At 30.5% G+C, this 14,276-nt stretch overlaps 1 protein-coding gene and 1 pseudogene across 4 annotated transcripts; both read right to left on the bottom strand.

Annotated features, from left to right (window-relative positions):
* LOC110268387 overlaps positions 1-369 on the bottom strand; it is a 12,964-nt pseudogene extending 12,595 nt beyond the window's left edge.
* On the bottom strand, positions 8,650-11,491 carry LOC107624201. 4 transcript variants are annotated; one of them, XM_021113982.1, is made up of 6 exons: positions 10,941-11,491; positions 9,670-9,735; positions 9,512-9,576; positions 9,100-9,216; positions 8,976-9,021; positions 8,650-8,889 (listed from the first exon to the last, which is right to left on the bottom strand). In XM_021113982.1, the coding sequence occupies exons 1-4, from the start codon at positions 11,472-11,474 to the stop codon at positions 9,213-9,215; spliced, it is 669 nt and encodes a 222-aa protein (XP_020969641.1). In that variant the 5' UTR covers positions 11,475-11,491; the 3' UTR covers positions 8,650-8,889; positions 8,976-9,021; positions 9,100-9,212. The 4 variants fall into 4 exon arrangements, with proteins under 4 accessions (XP_020969641.1, XP_020969640.1, XP_020969638.1 ...); XM_021113981.1 differs by having other exon boundaries at positions 8,976-8,984; XM_021113979.1 differs by having other exon boundaries at positions 8,976-8,979.

The following is a 14,276-nucleotide window of genomic DNA, read 5'->3' as shown; positions in this document are numbered from 1 at the left end:
TTGGTGTTCAATTTCAACATGCTCTAATGAGGGTATATCGCTGACAGTGTAGTAATCATCAGTTTGTTGGCTTGCTCCTAGTTGTTGATAAATCAATTGCACTTTATCACCTTTGGAAAGCCTTTCTGTTGGAATTTTTCTGTTCTTCCAACCTCTTTTTGTTTTGTTTCTGTGTTTCTTCCTTTCTTTTGTTGATCTTTCTTCTCTGGCCGTAGGCTTACTTTGGAGATCTCTCTTCTTAGTGGCTAATATTCCAATATCCTCTTGAACTTCTTCATCCTTCTGCACAATCTTTTGCCTTGGGATGTTGTTGTGAATCACCTTGTTGCTTTCTTCCTTTAACTGTGATTCTTCCTTGTCGAGTTCCATATAGTCTTTCTTCTCATCACTGAACTGCGCTTCTGGTAATACTTTCAGAGTGACACTCTTATCATGCATTCTGAGAGTTAATTCTCCTTGCTCTACATCTATGATAGCCCTGGCAGTGGCCAAGAACGGTCTCCCAAGTATGATGGAGTCACTTTCATCCTCATCTGAATCTAGAACCACAAAATCTGTAGGGTATATGAATTTGTCCACCTTGACTAGAAGATTTTTAATTACACCCCTGGGGTATACCATTGACTTATCTACCAGCTCTAGAGACATCTGTACTGGTTTAACTTCCTCTATACGCAGCTTTTTCACCAAAGAGGAGGGAATTAAGTTAATACTTGCTCCTAGATCGCACATTTCCTTAGTGATGGTTAATTCCCCAACGGTGCAAGGCAGCAAAAAGCTCCCAGGGTCTTCAAGCTTAGGAGGAAGCCCTTTTTGAATCAAAGCCATGCATTCCTCAGTAAGCAGTATGGTCTCTTTCTCGTCCCAACTTCTTTTCTTGTTGATAAGCTCCTTCAAAAACTTGGCATACAGAGGCATTTGCTCAAGTGCTTCAGCCAAGGGAATATTGATCTCCAGCTTTTTGAAAGTCTCAAGGAACTTATGAAAATGTTGGTCCTTAGTCTCTTTGCTGAATCTCTAGGGATATGGCAGTGGAGGTGTGATGCTCTTTCCTACTTGCTGCTATCCCGGAATCACTTTTCCTCTTTCAGCTCTTCTTAACCTTCTAAGAGTTCTCTGGTCAGTTTCAGATAAAACAGGAATGGATCTCCCTGTACCTGACATACAAACAAAACAAAAGAAACACCACCAGTAACACTTCAATCTATTGCTAGAATGAAGTTTAGTTTAAGCAAAATTTCAAACAGTTAGTGCGTCAGTCAAAAATTAGAGAAACAGAAAAGAAAAAGTGCTTGATCTAGATCTCTACTTCACTTAATCATTGTCAATCTATTTCAATCCCCGGCAACGGCGCCAAAAACTTGATGTGTACCAAATCATAAGATTGTGTTTCTTTCATAATATATGACAATTATAGCATAAAATCTCATGAAAGTGCATGAATTCATCCATGGTTGATTGAATCAAAGGAAACATGGAAATCTTCCCAATTGGCTTGCTTATGGCTTAAGAAAGTGCATAAAATCAATTGAAAACAAAAGAAAAAGGCTAGTGAAACTAGGCTAAGATGACTTGTCATCAGCGGGTATGTGTGTGAGAGTATATTTTGATTCTCGTAGATTTAGTTTTTGGGGGGTTTCTACCACCCAAACTATTCAGAACAACAACCGCTATCAATTAAATTACAAAGGGAGCAGAGTTTTCGGGTGAACATGCGGAGTTCTCTAACACCTTTGCTATATAATTTCCGTAAAATTGTAATTATTGTGTAGTGTAGTGTACCTACTCATTCAATTTTGAGGTTGCAACGTCTCTTCTGTTTTAGTTTACAATTTTAGTAAAATAAATGGAAACAACACAATACTATCGATAAAAATGGCAGAATTAGAAACAAATAATTAGAAACGGTTATAGTATAAAGTCTTACTAAAATAAAATACCCAACCCTATCAATGTAAATAATTCAAAAAATCTTAAACTTCGAAAAATAAATAAGACTCGAATCATTAACATAAAAAATGGCTGCATTTCAGTTAATTTTGGTGACCAATTTCTTTGCGGCTTCGATGGTGTTTTCTTTAACCTTATTGTAATTACTCAGCACTAAGTCTAAGGCCAATCGCATGCGAGTAGATTCGTCCATTGGCTGCATGTTGTGAAATTAATAAATTAGTGAACATTCTATTCAATAAGGATACAATATCAGGAATTATAATGTTATACTCACTGGTATGATAAATGAATTTCTGGTCTCAGCATATAACTGCCATCTAGCAACCCACATCCCAGAATCAAACCTGAGGCATACGAATTAAAGTATTTGTTTCATCTTTCTTAGAAACTTATTTGAATTTGCTTAAATTCATATAGTAACTTGGCTTACGAGTTATCTTGTTGTGGAAGATTCTGTGGATAATAGATCTGAAATTCACCGAGTTGATATGCAACTTCATCCAACTCTGACTTACCCGCTAATCTCTCATCGGCCAAATGTTCATGGATCATCCAGTCAATGAAATTTGCCTACATTGACAGCAATTATAACTATAAGTAATTGTTGCTGAAAATTAAATGAGTTACTGGCAACAAATTCAATTGAGAAGCATGAATAACTCACTAGTTGTCGAATATGTCGCTCCCTTATGGTTTTCCTTGGTCGTTGTTGCATCGGATCTATACATATCAACTTCCTCTTCTTCACGTCAACACATAATAAGTACCAGTGTTTAAAGAGGTCCTTAATTGGTACATAAATCTAAAAATCACAAAAACCCAATATTATAAAAACATATAACGGTAAATGAAAGTAGATGGGTAGGTTTCAAAGTTAAAACAAATACATTAGCTACCTTTGATAAGCTGCTAACATCAGATAAGTATGCTGAATGGTTCATTACCACCTCTGATGGTGGGTAGAAAAAGGAAAGTGCTTGTTCCTATCAAGTTTTACAGTTAATGAAAATTGTGATTCACTTTGGTTGTTTTATTAAAGCATATAGTAGACCTTGAATTCATATGACTTACGGAGACCCTAGGCGGAAGAAACCATATCTTTGGACCTCCGGAACGGTTTTTTTCATCATGTGTCATTTTGCATGCAACCATTGTTAATATCTAGCAAGTTTAAAGGTAACATTAGTCTCAGAGGTTTGAAAAATAAAAAATTTAACGAAAAAAATTTGGAATGTTACATTAGCATCTATCTGTCGCATAGGCTTAAGTGCATCGAATGATCTTCTACAACCATCCACACCTTCGTATACAAGTATTTTCTCGCTGTTGTAAAAATAAATAGATAAATAAATAAATAATCTTATCACGTGAAATAAAATATTTAACAACTTTTATCTATATGTATATTAACAAGATACTTACTCGGGAGAGGCATTAGCATTATATAAGTATATAGCTACCATTGCTTCTTCTTCATTGACCAGCATATCTTTGGGGATTTCAAACGTCAACTGAAATAAAAATAATCATGAAATCATAGTCAAATTATTCATAATGAACATATTCTTAATAAAATAATTTTTACTTACTGGTATTGTCAATGAACGCAATCTTTCAACTTCACATTTGACGACATCCAACTCACACAGTTGTCCATCACAGTTAGTTGCCTGCATATTAAATGTATACATTACAAATATTTATTTTGATCATTTTCAGTTTCATTAAACACAATTTTGTACTGTTCATATGTTACTATATTCACCTACTATTAAGCATGAAATTCGCATTTGGCAAACTTTAGTAATCCTTAAAACAGAGATTACTAATTCTTGTTACTTACCCTACTGCCATTTGCTTCTTCACCTCCAACAGTAGACATTACGGTGTTTGCAGCAGGAGTTAATGTTTGGGCCAAATTCTGAAACTCTTGGCGTATCGTTATTTGTACCTCTTGTTTCACTCTCAAAATCTTTGAATCAATGTATTCAGTTAAACATTGATACATTGGTTCTGTGAGTAAATTTAAATGTTGATTGCTGACAAATAAATTGTCGAAGGAGGCTTCTGTGTTCTTCTTGGAAAGACTCTGGCTACACAAGTGCGAAATTAAATTATAGTTAAAAAAATTTTTTTAGACTGTCATACAGGTCTCTTCTTGTGAGAAAATAACAAAAAAAAAAAAAATACCGTAACAAAAATCTATTTAATATTAATTTACTTTACATAGGATTAAATTGTAAAAAATAAAACTGATAGTCAAATACTAAACAAATAATTTTAAGACTATTGACTTTTATAAAGCCGGAAATATATAGTTGTTAATTTTAAATATTTATTCATGGTTGATTAATGAATTTATGCATAAAAATTATTAAAACGGTACAAATTTATTAAAAAAAGTGTAACCAGCAAATCCATCCTGTAAATCCCGGTTGATTGAAATGTTGCAGTTGATTAATATGAAAGTGTTTCTTCAGTAATGACTAGTGGAATGAAACATCTTACGTTTTCAAAAGATTAAAGAGATAGTTTACAAGATTTTTTGCACAATGTATCACTCTTTTATTCGTCATTGATATATAAAAAAAACTAATTAATTATTTAGATTAACATAATATTACGAATATTATTACAGTTAAAAACTTAAGGTATTAATTAAGTAATTAATATTATACTTATATAAAGTGCTATTTTTTTATCAAAACCAAATGTTATGATAAATTAATACACAGTATAGTCCGTTATAAATTTTTGTTCATAAAATAAAGTTTTTTGATAAAGGAGCCATAATAATTGTAATAAAATATATTATAGTTACAATATGATATGAATTAAAAATATTTTTAATGTACTCAAACATATAATTATTTATATAACATGGCTTAAAAGTGTAACATAGTTGCTGAGATTATCATAGTCTAATTTTAGATTGATCGGAAAAAAACTTGAAAGTGCTCTATAAAAAATTTATTGTTACTGAAATTTAAGAATAAAGAATAATTAGTTAATTATTTTCTGGACGTCAAATAACTAATGTATAAAGTAAATTAAATTAGGAAGTCATAGCTGTGGTTAGAAAAGATTGAGTATAAAATCAATTTTAAGAAAATTTGTTTACTTAATATAAGTGATCAACATAAATAGGCTTTTTTATATAAACAAATATCACAACTATATTATTTCCAAAAAAAAGCATGAAGATAAATGGTTCCGAAAATTCACAAAAGCATAGGCGGCGCGTCTGCGAATTGAATTTACACTCTAGTTCAGATGTGGTAGCCATGAATTAGGATTGACATGAGCGGCATTTCTGACACGGCGCCCACGCAATAAATGGGGAGACTAGTTTGTGGCTTGCTCCAGTAGAAATGACACCTCCGATGGGGCATCCCCGAATTGGAGTGTAATTAAAAGTTAGAGGTTTCTTTTCACTTGAGCCAACCCTAACATCTATTATCATAGACTTTTACTACATATTTCCACATTATTAATTTTAATACTGATTTAACAATGGGATGCTTTTTAATTGTAAATTATTCTAGTATTAAAAGTGTGATGATCTTATTTAGGAAGTAGAAATCGGATCGTCGGATTTGAGTTTAAAAATTTAAAAAAAATTTGAAATATAACTCCGAAATGTAGATCTGTGTACTCCAATTTAATTAAATTTTTTAAACACATATCGGAAACTATGACTTGTGTATCCCATTTTTTTTTATTTTTCAAACACAAATAAAAAAACAGTTTCAAAATCTAAATTCATGAAAACAAAATAAATATTTTCAATCAATCATGCATTGCAATTATTTGAGTCTTCCCATGTTATTTTGCAGGCCTAAGTAGTTAAACTTTAGATTAATTTTTGTAAATAAATAAATAAGTTAACAGTATGTTTAAAACAGGAAAATAAAATTATAAAATTATATTTAGTAGATAAGATATAAACACATATATGATATTTAGAAACATAAAATTGATATATTTTGTATTTTTTTATACGAAAGACATGAAATATTAATTAGGAGCTCAACTTAATTTTTATTTTTTATTATTCTTATCAATTGTTTATAATTAAATTTCTTGTCATTATATATATTTTGTAAAATTTTGTATGAAAAATAATGATAAATACACTTTTATATTCTAGTTTTTATGTGTAATTTATTATCAAATAAAATATAAAAACTGAACACTAAATTTTATATTTTTATTCCTTGTGTTGCATTGTTTTAATGATCGAACGTAACTTTGTATATATTTTGTTACCATTTTTTACCCTCTCAAGTTCCATTAATTAACAGTGAAAATAATTTTACGTTATCGATGAATAACAAACAAATGAGAAATATAACTTTTATCTTCATAATTAAAAAGTTATATGTTGAAAAGATTAATGATTATATAATTTTATATAATTTTAATAATTTAACCATTAAATCATATGACCATAACTAAGTTTATACATATTTGTATGTAATCTAATAATCTTACCATTAGAGTGTGTAAATTTAACCAGTTATGCGTGAAAATTGAACCATTAAAATTTCGAATAAGAATAGTAGTATATAATCTCATACTCTATTTTCTTGGTCGTCCCTTTTGACTTGGACTCCAATTCGTGAATGTTTCACTGGAGTTGGTAATCTAAAAATTGAATAATTAGGAATACCTTTAAATTGAGATTTACCTGGAGGATATGTCACAAACAGCATCTTGCGCGACGGTGATGATTTCGTTCTGCGTGACCTTTTTTTCCATATTTTTTTTGCGTTGAGTTTACTCTTCAAACAAAGTAAAAACACGTAAATAATGTCAGATTGAATTTTAAATAAGTTAATCATCAGTTACAATTTTATAGGTTAATACTAACACGTAGACAATAAAATACGGAGCATAGTATGGAACGAATAAAAATTAAACAAAAATTAAAATGAAATAAAGTTAGATACCAAAAAATTAATAAAAAACTTGACATTACGAACCTCTTTGAACTGCTCCTAGTTGCACGACCAGTCATGATGTCACTTTAATGGTAATGTGAGTGCTAAAAAGGGTGAATAACACAGAAACATAAAACAAGTTGTTAGGGAGGCCTGAACAGTAGTGACTACTCTAATAGTTATTTATAATGTTTCTATTGTCGTTTGAAATTTGAAAAGGTAATACTATCTAAAAAATAGGAGGTTTAAGTTAAATTTTTTTCTTTCAATTTTAAATTAATTCGACTACACATGTGGAATTTGTTACGAATTTTTATCTGATGGCCTTTAACACACTACAAGAAAAACACCCATTCAGGTACACTTGAAAAGTGTAGCCAAAAGTGAAAAAAATGATGCCTTAGGCTACGGCTACGCTTTTTGGAGTGATTCCTATTCGGCCGTTGCCTATTTTTACCTGCTCACCTGGTTGATATGGCCGATCTGTAGTAAAGACAATTCCCTTTGATAAATTATCATAATCCAAAAAGGTATCCACCTAAACCAGTGAAAAGAAACTGGAGTTAGAAAATTTCATGAGCAAAATCATAATAAGGAATTTTTTTTGGAATAGACCGTACATACTCCTAATATTATAAACCATACCCTCAAAACAGCTAAACAGAGCAGGTAGAACAACCCTCAATACTAAACCACCAAGCAACCCCATTTATTAGGATGACCAACCAAAAGACAGATCCAAGCTAACACTTGTGCATTTTAAGTAATTCAGAAAAAATGGAAAAAAGCCACACACACACACATATCCTTCAGAAGACCAGAAAATCAGAACCCAGATTTCATAACCATAATAAAAAAAAACTATATGAGAATTATATGGGAGCATAACAGCAATAAAAAAATGTCTATATGTATAGATTCTGTTTACCCTGGTTGATTGGCTTGTTTCTGAAATGCTACATATATCTCAGGTAATAAAACATATCACGTTCTAAATAATCATCACCCTAATCAAAAGAAAGTACAGACCTCAATGAGAAAATAAAGATAGGTACCTAATGGTAACTTCATCCCAGCCTTAGTGATTTCATAAGGGATAGTAGATGGATTTTTTGTTACAAACAATTGCCGGAGAACTCTAACCTTGCCTAAAATCAAAAGCCACACACACACACACACACACACATATCCTTCGGAATCAAAAGTGATCAGAAGCACTAATAAAAATTAAATAAGCAAGAGTAATCAAAAGCACTAATAATATGCCTTATAATAAAAAATAACAAAAGCACTAATAATATGCCTTATAATAATAAATAATATGCATAATAAACTAAATTCACTAATGAAACCAGCAAGAGTGATCAGAAGCACTAATGAAGCAGAGCAGTTTTTTTAAGTTAGAATATTGAATTTAAAAATACCATGTTAAAAAGACTACTCTAACCACCACATTTAGAATGAATTAGCTCAAGAAAGTATCCTGAAACGACTAAAACGGATCATCAAGGGACACCACATTTAGTATGTAATTTCTCATTGTGTAACTGAATGCCTTCCTTTATTTAAACCTAGGAATTCTAATGATGCGCCATCTTCCAATCTAATTGGTTATTACAATAGTTGACAAATTGCAATGAGCCACGAAAATACTGCAGCATATATAATCCACATGAAACAAAAATAATTAACATGAAATCAGTAAACTACTCTAGACAAATGAATAATAGTCCCCATTAGTACTTGATTTTTATTTATTAGAACATTACCATTTACCACTACAAAGTAAACTGTGCTGATTAAGAAAGCAACAATCATTCACATACAGATCCAAGAATCAAGCAGCTGACTGGTCAATAAGCATACTCAATGGAAAGGTTTCTGCCATTTAATCACCAAATACAACTAAAATCAATATCTAACTATTCTAACCCTTACCTCTTTGTTGATCAAATACACAAGACTTGTCCCTGTTTTTCTCTTGAGCCCAAACCTTAACCGTTCTAAGAACCAGAATTTTGGTTACATTTTACAAGGCCATTCGACCAAATTAAACACAGAGGAGAGAAAATCACTCACCTCTCTTTGCTTGTGGTGGTAGTTGTGTTAAAAGAAATTGAATAAACTAAAAAAATGGAGCAAGAGAATTATCAGAATTTTGAATTAGAGGAGAAAAGAAAGAAGATGAAGTCGCTGTCCTCACCTAGCAAAGAAACTCGAAGAACAGTTGGGTGAGTGGAACGCAGCTCCCTCTTAAGCTTCAGTCAGCTCCCTCCTGACTTTGAACGAGGTTTACTTGCACTTGCTAGCGGGTTATCACCTATAATTAGCAATTTAGCACATCAGTGAAGCTCATAAAACCACACAAGCAACATTGTCAAAATACAATTTTGTATAATTGATTTTAGGTATAATTAATTCTAACATAACTGGTTTTTATGTCTGCTACTTCCTCTCAATGTAATTCTAACACAGTAAAAATTTTCACTTCGATCCCAATTGATTCTAGAGACAAGAATTTGATTCTAGTTGAGAAAAATCAAACATAGATTAAAAAGGAGGTTCCAATTTCTAAACATGTAAGTATAGCCAATCAGATAAGAGGAAGTTCTAACTTTTGCAATCCATTATCCATATATGCATCCAAAGATGATATCACCCGAGGAAGTTGCTCTAAAATCTGCAATTTGAAAAGCAAAACAACCAGCATTACACACACTAGAAACTTGTTTTTGCAGTCATCCACTACCCTGCATCAGATAAAAGTGTGCACCTGCTCTGTATTCTTCATAGTAGAAACCTTTGCCATAAGGTTCTTGAGAAGCTTAGTGAGTTTGGCCTACAAGTGATCGAATCACAATAATAACAAGTTAACTATAATAATTAAAAAAGAAAACTCAAGTAATAACAACATAAATTAGAGATGTAAGATTCTACTTGAAAGGGTACCAAAAATTTTCAATCAATCCCACTTGAAAGACACAAGATTCTGCAAAACCACTATTTTTCAATATGTATATTTATAAACCAATTTGTAGAAACTGGTTTCACATTCTAATGCGAAAGAAACCAAATTTACTCACAGAAATTAATTTTCATGAATTGAAATTTAAAAGACGAAACTGAATCATAGGTAAAATCTGAGAAAGCAAACACAAAGTACTAAAAAAATGACTAAAAGGAATACTCCTATTATTACTAATTAAAAAGGCCCCAAAGTTTGATTTAGTGGCTTTATTAGTTCACGGAGGAATTTTCTTCACTCTTGCACACCAAGAGCCTGGCTGTTCTCAATAAACAGGTAGGTAAATGAGCATTGGAATTTGGAATCGGTAGCAGCAAGTCTTATGAATGAATCTGAGATTTGATATTATAATTTTTAATTATAGTTGATAAGAAGAAAGATGGTTAAAAGTGCCAAGAAAAGCATAAAGTAGAAAGCCAGCAAATCAGAAATCTATGGGAATCTGTAGGCTGTGTTTATAGAAATGGATAGCACTCAAGATATAAGCATAAGCCTTCAAACCTTGTCCTAATTGAAGAATAGCTAAGTTTATATTATTCGTCTTGAATTGTGATTTTTCACAGAATCATTCAGCGGCAAAAGAACTAGCTGAATTAAATAAATCATAAACTCACCCAGATTTATGAACCTGAAATAAATAAATCAAATTAGACATAATAAATAAATTAATAACAGTGACAAGCATACGCAAACCCAGATTTTCTTTGCTTGTGGAAAATTGTTAGTAGCATTGCATATAATATAGGTCACTAGAATTGATATGATCCTTTGAAAAATCACTAAGAAAAATCACTGTAAGGACACTATTCTATTCTTTATCAGAAGGTTAAACAACGCAGCTTCATTAACAAATAATCTAACAATACTCATTAATCTGTTAAACCATACAGCTTCATCAATTCATAAAACCCCCAAATTAAAACCCATATTTCACAGATTAAAACACCCAAATTAGAACCCCCTAAAATCGGAACCCTAAACCTCTGAAATTTCATAACCAAATAGAAATCAATACATACATAATCAACACAGAGATGACGATGATGAGAAGCACGGAGATGACGATGGTGAGGGCGGCGCAGCGATGATTTGTGCAGAACGGCGAAGAAGAGCGATGGTCTGTGCAGTGGTGACAATGGCAAAGGTGATGAGCGACGATGGTGAACGGTGAGTGGTGACTGGCGGTGAGTGGTTATTGGGTGGCGACGGTCAACAGCGATGGTAAGAATGGCGAAGGTGAGAGTTGTGCGCGACAGGGTTGGCGAAGGTAAGGGCGGCGCAGCGACGAGATGACGATGGTAAGGGCGGCGCAGCGACGAGGAGGAGGGCGAAGAGAAGCGACGGTGAGTGGTGAGTGAGAGGGTTTCTGTAGCGAGAGTGTTTCTTCGATGGTGAGCTTTGGAGGGTTCTGAAAGGGGATCGAGATGAAGGCTAAGTCTGGGTTTTGGATTTGGAGGGACAAAAATTTCATTAAGTGTGTGAGTTTTGCTTTCGAAAACTGAAGAAAAAAATTTCCTAAGTGTCAAATTTTTTGCTCTAGATACATTAGGCATCACTTTTGAAGTGCACCCAAAACTTAATAAATAGGCTACTCTTTAAAAGCGTTCCCTTAGATACAAAAGGTGAACCCATAAATATTAACATACGGCTACGCTTTTTAAGTGATTTCTATAATACCTAAGGCTACACTTTTTAAATGATGCCAAAATTGTGTTTCCTTTTCTCTTATAAAAAGGCATCACTGAAAAAAGCGTAGCCTATTCTATGAATAGGCTACGCTTTTTAAATGTAGCTTAAAAAAAGTGTAGCTGAATGGGTATTTTTCTTGTAGTGACAATATTCAAATTTAAGTTAGTCTTTGCACAGGTGGCAAACCGTTTAAACTTCATTTTAAAAATGTTGCCTTTCAAAATTTAATTTAAATCTTAAATATGTTTCACTAAGTTAATTTAAAAAATTAATCTTAGCGTTTTATTTATCCTAAAAATTATAAACTAAAATTAAAATTCATAACTTGTTTTAACAGAATTAAAATAAAATAAAAAAATAAGCCTTGAATAAAAATAAATGTACTAAAATTTGAATTTCAAAATAAAAAAAATTACAAAAATAAATAAATTACTTAAACATTATTTTTTAAAGCACATCATGAACTCATATGAATAAATATTATATGTCAAATAGATCATGATATGTTGACACAAAAATTATTGTCTCTATATTGTTTGAAAAATAATAAATCTATCTCATTAATAACAATATTAGAACTTAGATATAAACGGTAATTGATATCATATATTGTGTAGGTACCTAGAGTATATTAGAAAAGTGTGTTTATAATTTAGCGAGAAAAATTTGTCTTTATAAATTTTTTTAACAAAAAACTAGCCTCGTTCAACTATTTTAAATCCTTTACGAATAAAAATATCCTATTAAGAAAATCTGTAAGATTAATTTACATCCAGCAAAAATATATGTGAAAAAATGGTTAGAGATTTTTGAATTTAACATAATTGACGAAAGAATTTATTTAATAATAAACCTATTTTATTAAAGCTTGAATGTACACACCAATTATCATAATATATTGTATAAGTATCAAGAGTATATTAACATAGTATGATAATAGTTTAAAGAGAAACATTATTCTGTACATTTAATTTAAGAAATCAGCTTGTTTAAATTATTCTGTAAGTGGATCTATTTTTAAATTTTAGGTTGAGAGTGAGCAGATTTTTTAAATTTCTTTGATGGTTGAAAGTGAAGTAGTTATATTTTTTTCTCGAGAGTCAATGTAAAATTTTACGGAACGTGAGTACATGCATGTAGTTCTAGATTATAAGAAATAGGGGTAAAATAGAAAAAAAAGAATTGGATACTACATTTTTCATATTCCCATTATATATTGTTACAGCTATTTTAAAGAGGAAAATTATTTTCTGGAAGATTTATTTTAAAAAATTACCGTATTAAAATTATTTTGCAAACGAATCTATCTTTATAATTTTACGTTGAGACTGAGCGGTTTTTCTTTTTAAATCTCTTTGATGGTTGAAAGTGAAGCAGTTATATATTTTTGTGCTGACTTAATGTAGTATTGACAGAAATTGAGTACGTATTTCTAGTTTTAGATTATAAAAATCGGAGTAAAATAGGAAGAGAGAATTTGAGAACAGATTCTCCATATTCTGATGGTATATTGTTATAGATATATATTGTTATAGATTAAAAAAATGCAATTCTGAAAAAAATCATGTTACTTTTTAATATTTAATATTATTAATGTGTTTTCAAAATGTTTGCACCAAAATTCACCGTTGACTTAGACTTATTTATTTACGTAAAGTTTGTTTATGGACTCAGCAAACCTGTATAATTCTAATACAATTTGAAGTGTATTAGTATATTTTTATCTTTTGGTAAATTTAATTTTATTTAAATAATTAATAATCTAAATTATAAAATTTGTAGTACTTTGTAATTTAAAATTTAATGATTTATTAAATTGCATGTGTTCGTATTATTGTACTGATGTTATTAATTTTATTTATTAGATTTTGTTTAAAAGAAAAAATTTACGGTTGTTAAATGTTAACTTACAAATAAATACATTTATGTTATTTTTAAATTAAAATTTTTTAAATAAATGTACTCTTATTATTTTAATTTTTTTATTTAAATAAACATATTCGTATAATTTTAAATAAAATTTAAAATTAAAGGTGTTACCACTAATCAATTGAATCTTGAAGAAACATATGATATTCAAACGACGGTGTTGTACGGCCAATTCGATTGATTTACCAAGAAACACGAATTTATTGGTGTTTAGAGATGGATCAAGGAAAAAAAATTGTTGATTAATGGAAGATGTGTTTCGTTGTTTCTTCTATTTTTAACATTATTAAATATGATACATGAATAAGAGATAATAATTTATAAAATAAAAGATAAAATTAATAATTAAATAGTATATAAAAGATTAAATTATAGTTAAAATTAAATAAGAATAACGTATTTTGTTACTGAAACTATCTAATAGTCCAAGAATGAGATAGTCTAACCAACTGAATTGTCCAACGATATCTTCTACACAGAGAGGATGGCTCATGATCAACGTTAATCTCATGATCATCGTTACTCGTAAACGAATCTCCAATAGTTTAAAAAAATACCATCTAAATTTTAAAATTAAGAAATTTACAAATTCGATTTAAAAAAAATCAATTTTTAATAAGAATTAAAAGCGATAGTTTATCGTTCCAGCATTTGTTGGAAATGAAAATTTAAATAAGATTAAATAGGTGTAAAATGAGTTGCAAATAAATGATATACATAAACTGAAATTTAAAAAC

This window comes from Arachis ipaensis, chromosome B10 (assembly GCF_000816755.2).
Source record: "Arachis ipaensis cultivar K30076 chromosome B10, Araip1.1, whole genome shotgun sequence".
Lineage (NCBI taxonomy): Eukaryota > Viridiplantae > Streptophyta > Magnoliopsida > Fabales > Fabaceae > Arachis > Arachis ipaensis.
Note: the sequence above shows the minus strand (reverse complement) of the source record. Positions and strands in the feature narration are given on the sequence as shown.